This window comes from Coregonus clupeaformis, unplaced genomic scaffold, assembly GCF_020615455.1.
Source record: "Coregonus clupeaformis isolate EN_2021a unplaced genomic scaffold, ASM2061545v1 scaf0155, whole genome shotgun sequence".
In the NCBI taxonomy this organism is placed as follows: domain Eukaryota; kingdom Metazoa; phylum Chordata; class Actinopteri; order Salmoniformes; family Salmonidae; genus Coregonus; species Coregonus clupeaformis.
In genome coordinates this window covers 294,138-315,511 of record NW_025533610.1, presented here as the reverse complement: position 1 = coordinate 315,511, position 21,374 = coordinate 294,138, and the positions used below count along the sequence as shown (strand labels likewise).

The following is a 21,374-nucleotide window of genomic DNA, read 5'->3' as shown; positions in this document are numbered from 1 at the left end:
GAAGCCGCCTGACAGTAATGGAGGACGTAATGGTGGAGCACAGTCCTGCTCACCCCAGAGGGGGTCTAAGAACGACCTATATATCACAGTCTTCAAAGAGCAGGCATTTAATTTGGCCTTAGTTCCACCCAACATGTCAAACACTGCCTAAGACCATGAACCACTCCCCCATCTCCCGCTCCCTCAAACTCCTGTAATGTGTGTGAGAGCCTGATCAGCAATGTGGTTGAGGTCAAAAAGGCCAAGGAGAGTTTAACTAGGCAAACTCACACCACTAATACCAAAGCTTTTCAGCAGATTTAAAGCTGTCCAAAAAAGTTTGGACCACAACTGTAACAAAATAAGAATAAGTGTGTGTTTTTCCTCTCTTACCGTATTGGTGGGATCGTCTTGCAGTATTGAATCATACTGCTTGCTGGCATCCTCGTACCTTCAAAAGCAGAAGAAAAAAAAGACTCACCAGTCAAGAAAAATTAGGTGGTGGGGAAATCAAACAGAGTTCAAGGCAATCAAGTTTCTGTACACAACGCAGCCGGTCTCTATGGTTACACTGTGAACCCTTGCAGAAATCAGCAGTGATCTAAAGGAGGAAATAAACAGTCATTACTGTTGCTGCTCAAATAGCCTGCGTTGTGAGAGGCTTACACCACTTAACAATGAGTCAAGAAACCAATACAAAGAGTAGGGAAGCACACTGATCTGAAGAGTGTATACACAATGATTGCCTTTGATTTGTTTAAAGGTGAATCAAATCAATCTGTTCAGCTTCGTTTTAGAGGCCTTTCTTTTGAGCCGTGTAAAATAATAGGCAACCTTCCATTACATACAAGTCTGATCAGAGCTATATTCAACACAATGTGTGTTTTAAAGTTACGGAGCAAAGGGGGAATCCATACGATTCTGTTTAAAATGAGTGAGTTATGAGCTGTAAATAAATGTTGCAGAAATTTCCTGGCAACAGGGAGGTGGGGGGGCGTGTTCACTTCACTTGTCATGTCAAATCATGGGTCCGCAGGGATGATTTTGAACTTGTTTTTTTTATTAGAGGCAATCTGCAACGCTAACGGTTTAGCAGCCAAAAAGCCAGGGCTCCATGATCAAAACCTGTTCTGCCCACCACAACCTACAACAGAAGCAACTCTGTTTCCCATTAGCAGTGAGCAGCCCCACTTCCAGTGCCACTCCTTCCCTCACATCCACTTTATTACTCAACTACACTCTGTGAGATTTCAGATGGCACCAAGCAACCACTCATGAGCCACTTTGATATGCTTTATTTACTGGGGGGCTCAACGAGACACAGTGTGTGTGTGTGTGTCGGGGGGTGGGGGATAGTTAGTCGTTTGAAGCTGTGTCATTCCAGTGTACCTCTGCCTGAAGCCAATTAGAGGCCAGTGTGTGCCATGTATTTAATCTGACAGTGCAGGAGCAATCATTCTCAATTATCACATCAACTCTGACATAACCGATAAACGAGTCATGGTGATCAGGGGTGGTAAACAGATTGAATTACCCTTACTCCAGTTCCAGTCAAAAATACTGTGTTTATCTCGTTCCCTTACACTCACTCCCTTTCTGTTTTTATGAATCACATTTGCAGATTTAAAAATAAACAGAGCTGAGAAGAAGCAAAGCTGAAACTGAGATGGCATGTCAATATTTACAGGCAGGCAAGACCTCGTCTCACAGCTCAGAGACGAAAAGCACAACAAGATAATAAAAATAATAAAAAAAGAAAAAAAGAGAAGATTGAGGGACTCCCAGAATAGCAGTGGGAGCAAACCACTTCCTTCCTGGGGAATCCCTTGCTCAGGCTAAAAGGGCAGAGCACTGAACCATTCACTTATTTTTTCTCCACCTTTTTGCCAGTGGAATGGTTGTTTCCAACACAAACAGAGAGCCCACCACAAACACACCCAGACCATCATACCACTTAGGATCTACAGTACACCCCACCCCCCCTTTACCACAGGCCTATAGGGTAAATCCAGTTTAATTCAATCAATTTTTGACAGCATCCCTTTTGATTTAAACAAAACTTCCCATACATGTTTGCCCATGGAAAAAGTGGTCGGAAAGTGACCTTTTGGACCTGAATGCCAAAACATTCAGGAGATAAAGGTGCTCAAAGTTTACCCATTTTGCATACCCCACCATACCATGCGACATCCATGTCTTCATCACTGGAAAATATAAACGGTTGAGTTTGAGATCATTTTAAAAGCTTACAAAAAGTGTTGTAAAAACAAAAATGTAACGTCAATTATCTAAAAACACAAACTCCCGATTTTTTTCATATTTGCATACGCTGTAGCTTAGAGCCTATTTCACAACATCTTTTTGTGTTGTGCCCGCCATCGGTTGAGACACAACATGCTCTTGAATACAGGGTGGGTGCCATTTAGGGCTGACCCCATTTAGTCGACAGGTTGATTGTTTGGTCGATAGGCTGTTGGTCGACAGAGATTTTTTTAGTCGAGCGGTCGCAAAATGTTTAAATTTTTTCATGGCACACGAGACACCTGTCTGATTTGTGCATGCCTCAGTGGACTAATCCATTGTGGAGGCCGAAGGGATGGCATAGTCCATCCCTCTAAGACAGTGGTTCCCAACCAGGGGCACTAGGACCCCTGGGGGTACTTGGCCTAACCACAGGGGGTACTTGAGAAGACCCATGAGACCATAGGCTTACTGATAAAATGCACATGAGGGGGTACTTCAGGTGTACTCCGGGCAGAGAAACATGCAATTGTTGGTACAGTAACGGAAAAAGGTTGGGAACCACTGCTCTAAGACATACAGTGCCTTCAGAAAGTATTCATACCCCATGACTTATTCCACATTTTGATGTGTTATACCTGATTTCAAAATGGATTAAATCTATTAAAAAAAAATCTCACCCATCTACACATAATAACGCAAAATTACAAAGTCAAAATGTGTTTTTGGTCATTTTTGCAAATTGATTGAAAATGAAATACAGAAATATCTCATTTACTACTCATTCAAGGGTTTTTCTTTTTATAATTTTTTACATTGTAGAATAATAGTGAAGACATTAAAACTATGAAATAACACATATGGAATCATGTAGTAACCAAAAAAGTGTTAAATGAATCAAAATATATTTTATACTTGAGATTCTTCAAATAGCCACCCTTTGCCTTGATGACAGCTTTGCACACTCTTGGAATTCTCTCAACCAGCTTCATGAGGTAGTCACCTGAAATGCATTTTAATTAACAGGTGTGCCTTCTAAAAATTTAATTTGTGGAATTCCTTTCCTTCTTAATGCATTTGAGCCAATCAGTTGTGTTGTGACAAGGTAGGGGGATATACAGAAGATAGCCCTATTTGGTAAAAGACCAAGTCCATATTATGGCAAGAACAGCTCAAATAAGCAAAGAGAAACGACAGTCCATCATTACTTTAAGACATGAAGGTCAGTCAATTCGGAACATTTCAAGAACTTTGAATGTTTCTTCAAGTGCATTGTCACCGGCTTGATCTATCCAAACGATGCCTTCCCTTCCTCAACGTTTCATTTGGATTCGGTGGACTGATATACAGTGCATTCGGAAAGTATTCACACCCCTTGACTTTTTCCACATTCTGTTACGTTACAGCCTTATTCTAAAATTGATTAAATTGTTTTCCCCCTCATCAATCTACACACAACACCCCCATTTGACAGAACAAAAACAGGTTTTTATAAATTCTTGCAAATTCATGAAAAATAAAAAACGGAAATATGACATTTACATAAGTATTCAGACCCTTTACTCAGTACTTTGTTGATGCACCTTTGGCAGCGATTACAGCCTCGAGTCTTCTTGGGTATGACGCTACAAGCTTGGCACACCTGTATTTGGGGAGTTTCTCCCATTGTTCTCTGCAGATCCTCTCAAGCCATGTCAGGTTGGATGGGGTGCGTCGCTGCACAGCTATTTTCAGGTGTCTCCAGAGATGTTCGATCGGGTTCAAGTCCGGGCTCTGGCTGGGCTACTCAAGGACATTCAGAGACTTGTTCCGAAACCACTCCTGCATTGTCTTGGCTGTGTGCTTAGGGTCGTTGTCCTGTTGGAAGGTGAACCTCTGCCCCAGTCTGAGGCCCTGAGTGTTCTGGAGCAGGTTTTCATCAAGGATCTCTATGTACTTTGCTCTTTTCATCTTTTCCTTGATCCTGACTAGTCTCCCAGTTCCTGAAGCTGAAAAACATCCCCAAAGCATGATGCTGCCACCACCATGCATCACCATAGGGATGGTGCCAGGTTTCCTCCAGACGTGACGCTTGGCATTCAGGCCAAAGAGTTCAATCTTGGTTTCATCAAACCAGAGAATCTGGTCCTCTGTAGCTCAGCTGGTAGAGCACGGCGCTTGTAACGCCAAGGTAGTGGGTTCGATCCCGGGGACCACCCATACACAAAACATATATGCACGCATGACTGTAAGTCGCTTTAGATAAAAGCGTCTGCTAAATGGCATATCATATTATATGGTCTGAGAGTCTTTAGGTGCCTTTTGGCAAACTCCAAGCAGGCTGTCATGTGCCTTTTACTGAGGAGTGGCTTCATTCTGGTCACTCTACCATAAAGTTATAATTGGTGCAGGACTGCAGAAATCGTTGTCCTTCTGGAAGGTTCTCCCATCTCCACAGAGGAACTATGAAGCTCTGTCAGAGTGACCATCGGGTTCTTGGTCAACTCCCTGACCAAGGCCCTTCTCCCCAGATTGCTCAGTTTGGCCGGTTAGCCAGCTCTAGGAAGAGTCTTGGTGGTTCCAAACTTCTTCCATTTAAGAATGATGGAGGCCACTGTGTTCTTGGGGACCTTCAATGCTGCAGAAATGTTTTGGTTCCCTTCCCCAGATCTGTGCCTCGACACAATCCTGTCTCGGAGCTTTACGGACAATTCCTTCGACCTCATGGCTTGGTTTTTGCTCTGACATGCACTGTCAACTGTGGGACCTTATATAGACAGGTGTGTGCCTTTCCAAATCATGTCCAATCAATTGAATTTACCACAGGTGGACTACAATCACTCCGATCAATGGAAACAGGATGCACCCTGAGCTCAATTTCCAGTCTCATAGCGAAGGGTCTGAATACTTATGTAAATGAGGTATTTCTGTTTATTTTTTTTATATACATTTACAAAAACGTCTAAAAACTTGTTTTCACTTCGTCATTATGGGGTATTTGTGTGTAGATTGATGAGAAAAAAAGTAATTTTATCTACTTTAGAATAAGGTTCTTCATTCACAATTGGTGATTACATAATTATGCATCCTTCGCTTCACCTCGCTCATCAACTCCCCCATTATAGTTAACTTCATTTATTTCATCTGTTTGTGTGTGTGAAATTTGTTACGATATAGTTTAAGTTCAGTTTTGAGGCAATTATCAGAGTGATTATAAAACTGTCCACAGCACCTTCAACTGTCGGGAGAAGGAGCAGAGCAGACCCTACTGTTGGGAGAAGGAGGGGCAACGGGGGAAAACCATAAAACAATGACATGCCCTGCTAAAACTGGTTATAACTCCAGTTGTGTTTGTGATATTAAGATTCTAATTACGACAGTGTGTTGTATAGACTTATTTAGGAAAAGTCAAGGACGGAGGAGGCCATGACTTAAAAAATGGCAGAGTAATATTTTTTGTACAATTCATGAGCATGAGCGGTTCTAGTGAACTGGGTTTACACCAGATTTTTTTGCAGACGGCACATGCAAATGAGCCTAATTGTAGCCTAAGACTTACCTACCGGTACATACTGTAGCTACTTGATACTCTTATAGAGTACCATAGTATGAGTCTTAATACCCATAAAAGTTAGTGGTCAAACAAGGAAATGGTTCCAATTGTTTTTCCACCAGTTGGTTTTCCCATGGGGGATTTTAGAAACACTTCAAATAAGGGCTGTGTTTCGTGTAGGCTTTCCCTGGCATGACATTTTGATAACCGTGTAAATCTCTCTAGGACAAGGTGACTTTTATCAATATATTTGCCTGTATTTACCCCCCAAAAATGAAATGCTAATTAGCTGCTTATGTGGCTATCATAAAAAAACTACAAATGCCATGATGATCTGGACGAGACTGCCGAATCAAAGCAAAGGAAAGGAACACCCTTTGTTCAAGAGAATGTTGTGTCTCAACTGATGGCGGGCACAACACAAAAACCTTAGATTATGTAAAATAGGGTCTAAACTACAACATATGTGAAGTGAATATAAAATAAATCTGAGTTTAAGCGTTTTTAGATTTTTAAAAAGCACTTTTTATTGAATACATTCTAAAGTAGTTTGACAACCCTGTTTGTAAGCTTTTAAATTATATACATCTCAACTGTTTATCTTTTCCAGTGATGAAGACGGATGTCTCAATGGGTCAACTTTGAAAGGGAAATTAAAGGGAAAGTGGATACCTAGTCAGTTGCACAACTGAATGCATTCAACCAAGCACCTTTATCTCTTGAATGTTTTGGCATTCAGGTCCAAAGTCACTTTCTGAGCACTTATGCAATGGGAAAATATGTATGGTAGGTTTCTTTCAAAACAAAAGGGGTGCTGTCAAAAAGTGATTGAATTCAAATGGATTTACACTATAGTCTTTCAGCCATGTTACAGTGAGAGACTATGAAGCTTACTTTTCCAAAGCCTCCAGCCGCATGCCTGCTAATCGCTTCACTCGTTGGCTACCTGGAAACTGCCTCTTCAGTTCCTGTAGACAAGTCTGCAAGGGAAGTGGGCAGAGGGGAGGTGCAATTAGAGTTGGCTGCCTGCAACATGTTACAAACATACAGGACACATACACTTTATATTACTTTAAGCCCCCATGCAGTATTTTTTAAATATATATTTTTTATATTTTTAGGGGGTAGATCAGCTTTAATATTGCAGATAGATTGTAGCTGTGTGTAGCTCAATGTAATTGTCTGCATCATTTCCAATACCCAATATCTTTTTTTGTAAATATATTTATATATTTACACTACCGTTCAAAAGTCTGGGGTCACTTAGAAATGTCCTTGTTTTCGAAAGAAAAGCAATTGTTTTTTTCATTAAAATAACATAAAATTGATCAGAAATACAGTGTAGACATTGTTAATGTTGGAAATGGCTATTGTAGCTGGAAATGGCAGATTTTTTATGGAATATCTACATAGGCGTACAGAGGCCCATTATTAGCAACCATCAGTCCTGTGTTCAAATGGCACGTTGTGTTTGCTAATCCACGTTTATCATTTCAAAAGGCTAATTGATCATTAGAAAACCCTTTTGCAATTACGTATGTTAGCGCAGCTGAAAACTGTTGTGCTGATTAAAGAAGCAATAAAACTGGCCTTCTCGAGACTAGTTGAGTATCTGGAGCATCAGCAATTGTGGGTTCGATTACAGGTTCAAAATGGCCAGAAACAAAGAACTTTCTTCTGAAACTCGTCAGTCTATTCTTGTTCGGAGAAATTAAGGCTATTCCATGCGAGAAATTGCCAAGAAACTGAAGATCTCGTACAACGCTGTGTACTACTCCCTTCACAGAACAGCACAAACTGTCTCTAACCAGAAATCTGTCCTTTGGTCCGATGAGTCCAAATTTGAGATTTCTGGTTCCAACCGCTGTGTCTTTGTGAGACGCAGAGTAGGTGAACGGATGATCACCGCATGTGTGGTTCCCACCATGAAGCATGGAGGAGGAGGAGTGATGGTGCTTTGCTGGTGACACTGTCGGTGATTTAGGCTATTTAGAATTCAAGGCATGGCTACCACAGCATTCTGCAGCGATACGCCATCCCATCTGGTTTGCACTTAGTGGGACTATCATTTGTTTTTCAACAGGACATTGACCCAAAACACCTCCAGACTGTGTAAGGGCTATATTACCAAGAAGGAGAGTGATGGAGTGCTGCATCAGATGACATGGCTTCCACAATCACCCGATCTCAAACCAATTAAGATGGTTTGGGATGAGTTGGACCGCAGAGTTAAGGAAAAGCAGCCAACAAGTGCTCAGCATATGTGGGAATTCCTTCAAGACTGTTGGAAAAGCATTCCAGGTTATTCTACAATGTAGAAAATAGTGAAAATAAAGAAAAACCCTTGAATGAGTAGGTGTCCAAACTTTTGACTGGTACTGTCTAATTGTAGTAAACTAATGAACAGCAACACTTAGGCTTCTACTTCCAGCTTATACACACTATATACATTTTACAGACAATCTATGTTACAATAGTTATATTTTGTTTGTTTTTAGTCCTGTCCTTCCTCATCCCTCAACCTCTCCCATCTATTTCTGATGTCCATCCAGTTTGATTTCTATTTGCCATATATTTTTAACTGTGCTGTTTGACAAAAGATCTGAACCTATATACATTTGACACACACAGTATATTTTACATTTGTTATCTTGTCGTTATTAGTCCCACCTTTCAGCTCCTCCCATCTATCTCTTAACACCATCCATATTGGATTTCTATTTGCCATTATTTTTCAACTGTGCTGTGATGCTTCACAAAAGTTCTGAACCTTTCTATTCTCATTGTTTCTACAGATTGCAAATTAAAGATAAACATGTTCGCTAAAAGTATTGTTATGTTATTGATCGATCGATTATGACTTTTCAAATCACCCAGTATTGTTATCTGCAGCGTTAGCTCCAGGTAAATGTTGCAATTCCTCAGCCATTCCTGGACCTGTGACCAAAAACAAGCTATATATGGACAGTACCAAAATAATTTATCTAATGACTTTGTCTCTTCGCAGCAAAATCTGCAGAGCTGGGAAGGCTGTATCCCCCATTTTTATATAACATTATATTGGTTGCAAGAATTTTGTATAATAATTGAAATTGAAAACATCTAAGTTTTGAATCCGGCGTCGCTTTGTGTATCAGTTCATAAACCATGTGCCATGGAATGGGTACATCGAATATCTCTTCCCAATTATTTTGCAGTCTATATGGCACAGCTGTCAATTTTTGGGTCCTTAAATGAAAGTGGTATATTGTTTCATTTATCACTATTTTCTTTAACCAATTTTGGTCTTTAATGCAGGGCCAACAGACAAGTTCCTTACTTTTTCCCCCTTCCACTTGCCTCTTTCATTTTTGCAGTAATGCTGCAATTAGTTGGTTGAAATTTTGAGTAGAGCAGACATTTCCATATATTTTGTTAGCTGCATGTGTGACAACTCCACCAGTCCTATTTATGATATAATTTACAAAGATTATGCTTTTTTTTTTTTTTTTTATATTAGTATATTTGAGTTTAACCACAATATTTGTTGAATTATTTCTTCTGTATTTTCTGGTGGATAAAACTGAAATTGCAACTAATTTTTTATGGCTTGTTTAAAAAATAACGATATTTTGGAGATTATTTCGTTTTGAAATAACAGAAATTGAGAGGTTGTAATCTGAATAAAGGGAAAAAGGCCATTCTTGAACATGGGGTGAGACATTCTTACTAATTTGCCAGAGAACCAGTTCAGATTTAAGTATACCTTTTGTATGACTGGCGCCTTTAGTGAGAGGTCTAATGCTTTAATATTTAATCCTTTCTGCCATCCGAATACATATTCATTATATAAATAGGCCCTTTTAATTATGTCTGGCTTGCCACTCCAGGTATAATAAAAAATAAAAAAAACAGGTCATTAGGTGTAGGCAAGACCATAGCAAAAAGGTAAACTGGGATATGACTAAAGAGTTAATCAGGGTGATTTTTCCACAAATACACAGGTATTTTCCTTTCCATGGTAGCAAGATCTTATCTATTTTTGCTAACTTTCTATTAAAATATATTGGAGTGAGATCATTTCTTTCTTTCGGGATATGTACAGTGGGGAAAAAATGTATTTAGTCAGCCACCAATTGTGCAAGTTCTCCCACTTAAAAAGATGAGAGAGGCCTGTAATTTTCACCATAGGTACATATCAACTATGACAGACAAAATGAGGAAAAAATTTCCAGAAAGTCACATTGTAGGATTTTTTATGAATTTATTTGCAAATGATGGTGGAAAATAAGTATTTGGTCAATAACAAAAGTTTCTCAATACTTTGTTATATACCCTTTGTTGGCAATGACACAGGTCAAACGTTTTCTGTAAGTCTTCACAAGGTTTTCACACACTGTTGCTGGTATTTTGGCCCATTCCTCCATGCAGATCTCCTCTAGAGCAGTGATGTTTTGGGGCTGTCGCTGGGCAACACAGACTTTCAACTCCCTCCAAAGATTTTCTATGGGGTTGAGATCTGGAGACTGGCAAGGCCACTCCAGGACCTTGAAATGCTTCTTACGAAGCCACTCCTTCGTTGCCCGGGCGGTGTGTTTGGGATCATTGTCATGCTGAAAGACCCAGCCACGTTTCATCTTCAATGCCCTTGCTGATGGAAGGAGGTTTTCACTCAAAATCTCACGATACATGGCCCCATTCATTCTTTCAGTCACACGGATCAGTAGTCCTGGTGCCTTTGCAGAAAACAGCCCCCAAAGCATGATGTTTCCACCCCCATGCTTCACAGTAGGTATGGTGTTCTTTGGATGCAACTCAGCATTCTTTGTCCTCCAAACACGACGAGTTGAGTTTTTACCAAAAAGTTATATTTTGGTTTCATCTGACCATATGACATTCTCCCAATCCTCTTCTGGATCATCCAAATGCACTCTAGCAAACTTCAGAGGGGCCTGGACATGTACTGGCTTAAGCAGGGGGACATGTCTGGCACTGCAGGATTTGAGTCCCTGGCGGCGTAGTGTGTTACTGATGGTAGGCTTTGTTACTTTGGTCCCAGCTCTCTGCAGGTCATTCACTAGGTCCCCCGTGTGGTTCTGGGATTTTTGCTCACCGTTCTTGTGATCATTTTGACCCCCACGGTGTGAGATCTTGCGTGGAGCCCCAGATCGAGGGAGATTATCAGTGGTCTTGTATGTCTTCCATTTCCTAACAATTGCTCCCACAGTTGATTTCTTCAAACCAAGCTGCTTACCTATTGCAGATTCAGTCTTCCCAGCCTGGTGCAGGTCTACAATTTTGTTTCTGGTGTCCTTTGACAGCTCTTTGGTCTTGGCCATAGTGAAGTTTGGAGTGTGACTGTTTGAGGTTGTGGACAGGTGTCTTTTATACTGATAACAAGTTCAAACAGGTAACGAGTGGAGGACAGAGGAGCCTCTTAAAGAAGAAGTTACAGGTCTGTGAGAGCCAGAAATCTTGCTTGTTTGTAGGTGACCAAATACTTATTTTCCACCATAATTTGCAAATAAATTCATAAAAAATCCTACAATGTGATTTTCTGGAATTTTTTTTCTCAATATGTCTGTCATAGTTGACGTGTACCTATGATGAAAATTACAGGCCTCTCTCATCTTTTTAAGTGGGAGAACTTGCACAATTGGTGGCTGACTAAATACTTTTTTTCCCCACTGTATCTATCTGTACCGTTAGTCCTTCCATTTCCTTTGTTAATATGGACTCTTTTGACCTAAATTGTTTTTGTTTTAGAGATGAGAACTGAATTGCATGGCCTTTAAAAGCACATTTAAAAGTGTCCCATACAATAGGGGGATCGGCTGTACCCCATGCAGTCTTTGGAATTGTATTTTTAAATCACTGTAAATCGTCAATCTGTGTTTATTTAATGAAAATAAAATGTTACATTTACATTCTAGTCATTTAGCAGACGCTCTTATGCAGAGCGACTTACAGTTAGTGCATTCATCTTAGAGATTCTCCGGTACTTTTGTATACTTTTTTGCCAGTAGTTCTGAAAGTAGCACTCACAAGCCAAAAGTGGTCCCCTGAAAATTGCGTACTACGTCACATATGTGCAGATATGTGCACCACGTCATTGCTCTCTCTCTATCGGTCGGTCTCTGTTGTTTCCACTGTGCCGTTGGGTCCACCCTGCAGATAACGCCGGGCAGGCCTCTTGCTAGCTGTCACTCAAATGCGAGAGGCTGAAGCTCATTGGCAAGAAATCGAATTGCTAGGGTGCTGGCCCACGTGGGAGGAAATGTAGGGAAAATGGCGCAGCACAGCTTCAAGAAAACAGTCACTTTCAAACTAGGGATTTCATGACCACCCCTATGTAAAATGTATGCACGCATGACTTTGGATAAAAGCGTCTGCTAAATGGCATATATTATTATATTAAAACAGTAATTCTGCTCATAGATTATGCATGTATGAATTACACATTGACACATCAAGCCCTTAGTCACCAAAGTGGCGAAGCATGTCTTTAAGATAGTTAGGTGAGAAATGTTTTACATTTACATTTTAGTCTTTTAGCAGACGCTCTTATCCAGAGCGACTTACAGGAGTAGGACCCTATAAAGTCTGTTATAGATTGTCCTTTTTGTTTTTCCAGGCTTCAGTTTTTCAATTCTTTATATTTTTAATAAATCACAGCAATGCTTAAACAAGTCCACAACAATGCTTAAACAACATCGGGAGACCACTTTTGAGGTCTGGGAAAACATCTAAGAAATGTTGCATTTTGGGTGTAGTTACCCTTTATTGCAAGTGTGCACCAGCCAGAGACTGTTGTTTGGTTAGCTGTGTTTCTGTAGCGCTCATGTGATTGCAGAGTTTGCAAAACAAATGGCCACTGGATTGATGCAAATAATCATGATATTCTGCCAGGTAGGCATAGGCTACATTGTAGTTAACATTTCGTTTTAGAAGGTTTTAGGGAAAGCCTTTCCATCTACCAGCAGATTATTATCATTAGCATTATCGCTAACGGCTACACAAAGTGCAGACTAGACATACGTGCACTGCACACAACACACAGACAGGGACATTCCTGTGCCGTTTCAGAGGTTGCAGGAAAATAAGAATCACTGATGCATGTTCATATCTTATGATTAATTAATTGTCTAATAAGTTCAATACATTTAGTTGATTTCCTACTAAGTTAAATACATTTTTGAATATTGCTGAATTCCGTTTTAAAATCTGGATTCCGTGATTCCGTCTGCGTTTTCCGCAACGCAGATTTTATATGCCCTACAGAAGACATTAGGGTTAAGACCTTTTGGTTACCGGCCCAACACTCTTAACCGCTAGACTACCTGCCGCCCAACATACACAGCCCGAGTGACGTGCGGTCAGGGTAGGCAGTGCCTACTCTGTGAAATGAATAAAAACAGAAGTAATGTTTTTTCTGCATGATAAAAATCAATTTCTGAACTTGTACTTACTTCCCAAATTTGCGCAAGGAGACCAGGGGAAAGGCAGCCTCGCTGTGTGCCTTTCTCCCACCCTTCAAACTCATTGACATGACTCGTACATGCGAGTTTCTACCTTATACTGCCAATTAACGGACGTCGAAAGGCAGTCAGAGAGCTTCGCTGCCTTTCATGTTACAATATGTTCCATTCATTTTCATTGCACTCAAATAATAAATGTGCATGTGTATTGGCATGAAATAAGTAATGAGATAGGCAGGAAGGACAGGCTCCTGCCTGTGGACGTCACACGTTATCTTCCGCCTTTTGGAGGTTACGTTCGTTTTTACTGCTAGCTAAAGTGAGCTGATCAGGATGGCTAACATACTGCATCTGAAACAGTTTTCAAAGATGAACTTTCAAGCAAAATGGTCTAATAATAGATGGAAGACCTACACATGAGCTTAGGGACTTACATCAAAGCTAGGTTGAAAATAACACGATCATTTCAATCTGAGTGGTATCAACGGAAAGACTGGCTCTGTGGCTGCGCTGCTAGAAGCCGACTAAGCTTCCCCTGCCTGCTGTACTCCACCAGATATCAGCGTGTAACACGCATTGAATGAACAACGGAGATTGAACATCAGCATGCAAAATGCAAAGGTAAAAGAGAACTGTAAGATTTTGAAAGAACTAGCTAATTAATGATACATCATGCTACCTAGGTAAACAGGAGTTGGCAATTCGAGGCAACGATGAGGCCCATCAAACAGGCCCAGGGGCAACTATGTGGAACTACTACTAAAAAAAATAACAGTTAGCAACCCATTTAGAGACTGCCACCTTGTTTGGTTTTTGCTCATGGCCTATGATGGAATTTTCAATAATAATGACTCTCTCTTCCTTGTTCTGCAGAAAAAAGTGATGGATATGACTTTCTGCAGTACCCGTATCAGCGACACAATGAAAGCACTGGAACGGCAGCGACAACACTTTGTGGTTTCTATTAGCGATTATAGCAGAAATGCGATGAACTGGGCCTGGCAGAGAGTGAAACTCAAAGTAAACAGCTGATTAGAGTAGAGGGAGCGAATCTACTACAACGTACTGGACCATATCAATGTTTAGATGAGAGCCAGGTTTGACCATTTTGGTGTACTTCATTTCCTTGGCTTAGTGGACTGCAAAACATTTTAAACAATGTCACAAAAAAAGCAACTGGTCATTGTTCAGAATAATCAGATCTGATTTTGTCATTCTGTGGGGAAAAACTCCATCCTACCTGAAAAGGCTGAATTTTCCAGGAGTAAAAGGGCATTATCATAAATTCACAATTTGAGTGTTATTTCAACCTCATAGTATGGAAATATCATACAAAAAAATAAAATCGACGTTATGACTGCACTGCCCCTTTAAACACAAACAAATATACGGTATCCATGTAAAACATTAATGGTTTTGAGATGTCAAGCACAGCACCTATATATGCAGTGTTTTTGTTTTTTTATGACGCATTCCAGTCCACCCAGACCATTGAGAGCAAGGCAGGAGGGATAGTTTATGGTTTCCATTCATGGTATCCACGATAAAAGATCAACAACACAGTCCTGAAGAAATTATGTGAAAATCGGCAGTTGACGTGGTTGAAGACCATGTTGCCTTGTGGCTACCCACAATGAAAAGGAGAGGCAGGATGCTCTTTACGGTGAGGTTTTTTTCCCTCCCTTCTCTACGAGGGAACTGGAGTTTGTTTTTTCACACACTCATGACAGAAGTGATATCCTGGATGAGATGGAAAGTCTGTTCTGTAGCCTGGATCTTTTGACCTATCCAACTACAGTCATGGTCTTTCTCACAGGCAGCAGGTGATAGGACAACTTTACGTAATCTAGTATTTTTTGCAATGCATAGGGAAACCTTGCAAAACATCCTCATATACTATTCCCATCACCCATTCTTTTTTTTATGTAATCACTCAATTTTAAGCAGGTATGAGCAAAACTGACAGGACATTAACTAGGCTTCAATAGTACATTTAGCCAGATTCAATCAGTCCAGAACAGTGGGAAGAAATGCTATTGACATATAGAACACTGTAACAATGTTATATTTCCACAATGCAAATTTGATTGAATTCCAATCCAAAACATATAGGAACATCAAAACATGATAAATTGACATAGACTGTTAATACGGTATTAGTTCTGACTATAACACAAGCTGCTTTCTTATTTTTCTACTGGATCATAGGAAGGACAGGAGATGGACCTAAGTGATGCCTCAACAGGAATCGGGATTAGGCCCCATCTGCTCTCCTAGCATGCTTATTTTCAACTGTTGGCATTCACTTAAAACTTTTCACTTCCATATGAGAATATCTTGAACAGGGAAAATAATGTATTTCTGCTATCTAGGCATGGTTTCTTATCAACCCAGAAACTCATAACCCGCTCAATTACCTTTCAGTCCTAAAATAATGTCTGTTTGCTATCTAGGCATGGTTCGTCATCAACCCAGAAACCCATAACTCACTAAATTACCTTTCAGTCCTAAAATGAGTAAAACAGAATAACCTCATTTAAAAATAAACTGGATTAAACACTAATTAGAAATAATTGTTGTTTTAAATTCCCAATGTTATATTTGAAAACATGGGGCGGCAGGTAGCTTAGTGGTTAAGAGTGTTGTGCCAGTAACCGAAAGGTCGCTGGTTCAAATCCCCGAGCCGACTAGGTGAAAAATGTGTCGATGTGCCCTTGAGCAAGGCACTTAACCCTAATTGCTCATGTAAGTCGCTCTGGATAAGAGTGTCTGCTAAATGACTAAAATGTCAAATGTAAAAGTGTGGTGGTCTTAACTTTTTGCTCGTCATTTAAAATGTAATACATTTTCATAAACAAACCCTTGAATCCTGGGAAATTGCTTTCAAGTATAATCTCTCTCCTCAATCCTCACACTTGAATACATGCTGCATAGAAATAAAAGCATGTATTTAAAGGACTGGATGGACAAGGGACTTAAGAAATATATATATATAATAATGAAATGCTAAAATGTCTTGAGTCAATAAGTATTCAACCCCTTTGTTATGGCAAGCATAAATAAGTTCAGGAGTCATGTTATGGGTATGCTTGTCATCAGCAAGGACTAGGGAGTTTTTTTGAGGGGATAAAAATAAACGGAATAGAGCTAAGCACAGGCCTTATCCTAGAGGAAACCCTGGTTCAGTCTGCTTTCCAACAGACACTGGGAGACAAATTCACCTTTCAGCAGGACAATAACCTAAAAGATAAGGCCAAATATACACTGGAGTTGCTTACCAAGACGACACTGAATGTTCCTGAGTGGCCTAGTCTAGCAATGATCAACAACCAACTTGACAGAGATTGAAGAATTTTAAAAAGAATAATGTGCAAATATTGTACAATCCAGCTGTACAAAGCTCTTAGAGACTTATCCAGAAAGACGCACAGCTTTAATCACTGCCAAAGGTGATTCTAACATGTATTGACTCAGGTGGATGGATACTTACGTAATCAAGATATATTAGTGTTCTATTTTTCATATATTTTTTTACAAATTTTATAATTTTTCTTCCACTTTGACATTACAGAGTACTTTGTATAGATTGTTGACAAAACATGACAATTAAATACATTTTAATCCCACCTTGTAACAACAAAATGTGGAAAATGTCAAGGGGTGTGACTACTTTCTGAAGGCACTTTAAGTAACACAATCTGTAACATATCTATTAGTTAACTCTGGGATGGTAGATGAATCAACAAGGGGGAGTTAAACTCCATAAAGGTTTACAGCTAACACTAACACTGCTCAGCAAATTGTTTTTCCAAAGTACAGACAGATGGGGTAATATTTTAAAAATATTTTCACATTTGGCAGCGGGGGTGACAAAGTAGCAATGACTGTGAGAGATGGGTTTTGAGGTTGTTGGGTGTGGGTGGCAGCTGTCGGTAGTTCACTTACCCAAGCCAAATCATCCCGACTGCAGTCCAGCGCAGCTATCATCACCTGCTCATAAATTATCCATACTGGGCACAGGAGACAAAGAGAAAAAGCACTGTTTTAATATTCCAGTACAGTGTCAAGTGGAACATCAAAACATGATAAATTGTCATATAGACTGTTAATAACAGTATTAGTTCTGACAGTAACATAAGGTGCTTTCTTGTTTTTCTACTGGATCATAGGAAGAATAGGAGATGGGCCTAAGTGATGCCTCAACAAGAATCGGGATTAGGCTCCATCTGCTATCCTAGCATGCTTATTTTCAACTGTGGGCATTCACTTCAAACTTTTCCATTTCATTTGCATATCACAATATCTTGAACAGGGAAAATAAAGTCTGTCTGCTATCTAGGCATGGTTTCTTATCAACCCAGAAACTCATAACCCGCTCAATTACCATTCAGTCCTAAAATAATGTCTGTTTGCTATCTAGGCATGGTTCGTCATCAACCCAGAACTCACTAAATTACCTTTCAGTCCTAAAATGAGTAAAACAGAATAACCTCATTCTATCACATACTGGATTAGCAAATAATCAATCAAATCTTAAAAAGTAACTGGATTAAACACTAACTAGAAATAATTGTGGTTTTAAATTTCCAATGTTATATTGGAAAAGTGTGGTGGTCTTAACTTTTTGCTCTAGTCATTTTAAATGGAATACATTTTCATAAACAAGCCCTTGAATCCTGGGAAATTGCTTTCAAGTATAATTTCTCTCCTCAATCCTCACACTTGTATTATTAAGAATAATCAATATGTGCTGCATAGAAATAAAACCATGTATTTAAAGGACTGGATGGACAAGGGACAAAAATAATAATAATTTATAATCCTTTTGTATCACTCTCTCCCCTGTATGTTTTATGCAGTTCAATAAAAATACAAAAAACGTTATATTAGGCCTACTTCATTTAGAGGATCAATCATGGTGAATGACCACTGACCAAGTCAAGGCTATATAGACCAAATTCTGCTGGTATTGTAAGATATCCTTCTTTATAGAAAATGTTCTAAACTTCATAAGATATTGTACAACTCCATACAAAAGACAAAGCTATGCAGCCCTTTCCAAAAGCACAGAGAAAGAAAGCTTAGACATCTGTTATCTAGGGCAGCAGAAGATTGTCATTTCCCCTCATCTTGCTGTGATATTCTAACCAGTTACGGTGTGACGCCTTATTCACAAGGTTTATCAACATAGCACGATACATTTCATCCAGTGGTTTAGCTATAAAGATTAAATGTTTATTGAAGTGTTTATTCAATCATTCAACTGTAACAGTAAAAGACAGTGATTATTAATAGGCTTGGCTAATGGATCCAATTAATGGAATTAATGCTAAATGTCAGACAAGTCTGTTTTGACAAGCACGCCAGACGTCCTCTGCCAAACGCCGTCTAACTGTTTATTGAGAAAGAATAATAAAACCCAACTCAACAAGAAAACTGATATGCCAAAACAAACAAACGCCTGGAGTTTTTCTTGCCTTTTTATGATTCCAACTCTTGTTTTGATAATTGCCATCTTGTTTCACAGCCAATTTAAGAACCGGTTTCAATAAAACCGGGGCGTGTTAAGTGTTTACCCTGCTCTTTAAAGACTGTATGAATCCTAATGATTACAAGGAAAAGAGACTTTCACAGAGTCGTTCAGCAAGACTACATAGTGAGATACTAGCAGGCTATTATATAGCCTAAAGGCAAAACTGAGTGTACCGCTACCAACCATCACATATGGGTTATTTTCTATCAAGAAAAGGCTTACCAAGTTTCTGCATCATTCAATTCAAAAGTTGAGTCACATTGGTAAGCCTACTAAAAATACTGAATAGGCCTAGGCTTCTGAGAACTTGTGACACATTAAAGCTGTAATTTGCATAAGGTGAAACAGTGACACTGTTCGACCCAGCGTCTTTGTTATTGTTTTTGTTTTGTTGATGAAACGAAGGAGAGGAACGTTCAGCATCGTTGTAAAAAAGAATCGCAGTACATATTCTGCTGAGGGGTATACTACAAAGTAGGATCAAGGATTTAGCCAGCTAACTAGCCTAAATATTGTAAAATATTAGAAAGATAAGGTGGCAGGTAACTTAGTGGTTAAGAGCGTTGTGCTAGAAACCGAAAGGTCGCTGGTTCTAATCCCCGAGCCGACTAGGTGAAAAATCTGTCGATGTGCCCTTGAGCAAGGCACTTAACCGTAAAGGCTCCTGTAAATCGCTCTGGATTAGAGTGTCTGCTAAATTACTAAAATGTAAATAAGCTTAAATGGGCATGGTCTAATTGATTCAACGAACAAAAACACATCTAAGTTTAGCTTTTTTAATGAACGAGAAATTAGTTATTTCTGGTTGCTTATCAAAGATAGCTAACTTATTGACCCTGCTTTGTAGTATAACCCTCTGTTCTAAAAGTGTTTGAAGTAACTTTTTGTTGTTATATCCCAAACGAACGTGGCAGTTTCACCAAACGGATCCCAGCTTTAAAGATACTACCATTTACGGTTTGCCTTTTGAGGTGGGAATTGATTATTTTGGAATAAAAAGAACAACTTCAGGCTACACTAGTGCCTTCACAAAGTAATCATATATACAATTATTCCACATTTTGTTGTGTTAAAGCCTGAATTCAAAATGGATTAAATAGATTTTTTTTCTCACCAATCTACATTCAATACCCCATAATGACAAAGTGAAAACACATTTTTAGAAATACTTCCACATTTATTTAAAAAAGATAATACAGAAATATCTCATTTACATCAGTATTCACACTCCTGAGTCAATACTTTGTAGAAGCACCTTCGGCAGTGATTACACCTGTGAGTATATCTGGGTAAGTCTCTAAGAGCTTTCCACACCTGGATTGCACAACTTTTGCTAATTATTATTCTAAAAATCTTCAAGCTCTGTCAAATTGGTTGTTGATCATTGCTAGACAACAATTTTCAGATCATGCCATATATTTCCAAGTAGATTTAAGTCAAAACTGTAACTCGGCCACCCAGGAACATTCAATGTCTTCTTGGTAAGCAACTCCAGCGTAGATTTGGCCTAGTGTTTTAGGTTATTATCCTGCTTAAAGGTGAATTCATCTCCCTGTGTCTGGTGGAAAGCAGATTGTACCAGGTTTTCATCTAGGGTTTTGCCTGTGCTTAGCTACATTCTGTTTATTTTTTATCCTGAAAAACTCCAGGCCTTAATGATTACAAGCATACCCATAACATGTTGCAGCCACCACTATGCTTGAAAATATGGAGAGTGGTACTCAGTAATGTGTTGTATTGCATTTGCCCCCCTACATAACACTTTGTATTCAGGACATAAAGTTAATTTCTTTGCCACGTTTTGCAGTATTACTTTAGTTCCTTCTTTTCACTCTGTCAATTACGTTAGTACTGTGGAGTAACTACAATGTTGTTGATCCATCCTCAGTTTTCTCCCATCACTGCCATTAAACTCTGTAACTGTTTTAAAGTCACCATTGGCCTCATGGTGAAAATCCCAGAGCGGTTTCCTTCCTCTCCGGCATTTTTGTAGTGACTGGGTATATTGATACACCATCCAAAGTGTAATTAATAACTTCACCATGCTCAAAGGGATATTCAATGTCTGCTTTTATTTCTATCAATAGGTGGCCTTCTTTGCGAGGCAGTGGAAAACCTCCCTGGTCTTTGTGATTGAATCTGTGTTTGAAATTCACTGCTTGACTGAGGGACCTTACAGATAATTGTGTGTGGGGTAGTGGTGTGTGTGTCAGCTGTTTGTTCAACTGCACCCGCCCGCAATTGCTAATAACCCATCCACAACTGCCCGACTCTCTTTTGTCATTATATGTTGCCCTAGAATACTAAATAAACCCTTGGTCAACATAATAATGTAATAGATCGATAGAATGAATGCTTCAATCCAGTTGACATCGGTAAAGTTCTCTCTGTCATCTTTCACGGCGCAAATACGTTTAGGGACTGGGGTGAAAATACAATAACGGCAAAAAAAAAAAAACGGGACAGTTTGACCGGTTGTAAGGAAAAAGAAAGCTGTGAAAATAACCCAAGGTGTTTCTGATAAGATTTCAGTTCGGCTTCGATGCATATTTTATGTGGTTGAAATACTATCAGCTTTTATGATGCTTTTATGAAGAAGACCCGTGTAGCTCAGTTGGTAGAGCATGGCGCT

General features: G+C 39.4%; 1 protein-coding gene across 1 annotated transcript in view; it reads right to left on the bottom strand.

Annotated features, from left to right (window-relative positions):
• Window positions 1-21,374, bottom strand: part of LOC121558599 (ER membrane protein complex subunit 2) — a 66,779-nt gene that overhangs the window by 28,139 nt on the left and 17,266 nt on the right. Inside the window, exons 3-5 of the mRNA XM_041871988.2 lie at window positions 17,155-17,219; window positions 6,647-6,732; window positions 373-430 (exon numbers count right to left, since the gene is read on the bottom strand). Of these exons, the coding sequence (XP_041727922.1) occupies window positions 373-430; window positions 6,647-6,732; window positions 17,155-17,219 (209 nt within the window). The remainder of the gene's footprint in view (window positions 1-372; window positions 431-6,646; window positions 6,733-17,154; window positions 17,220-21,374) is intronic.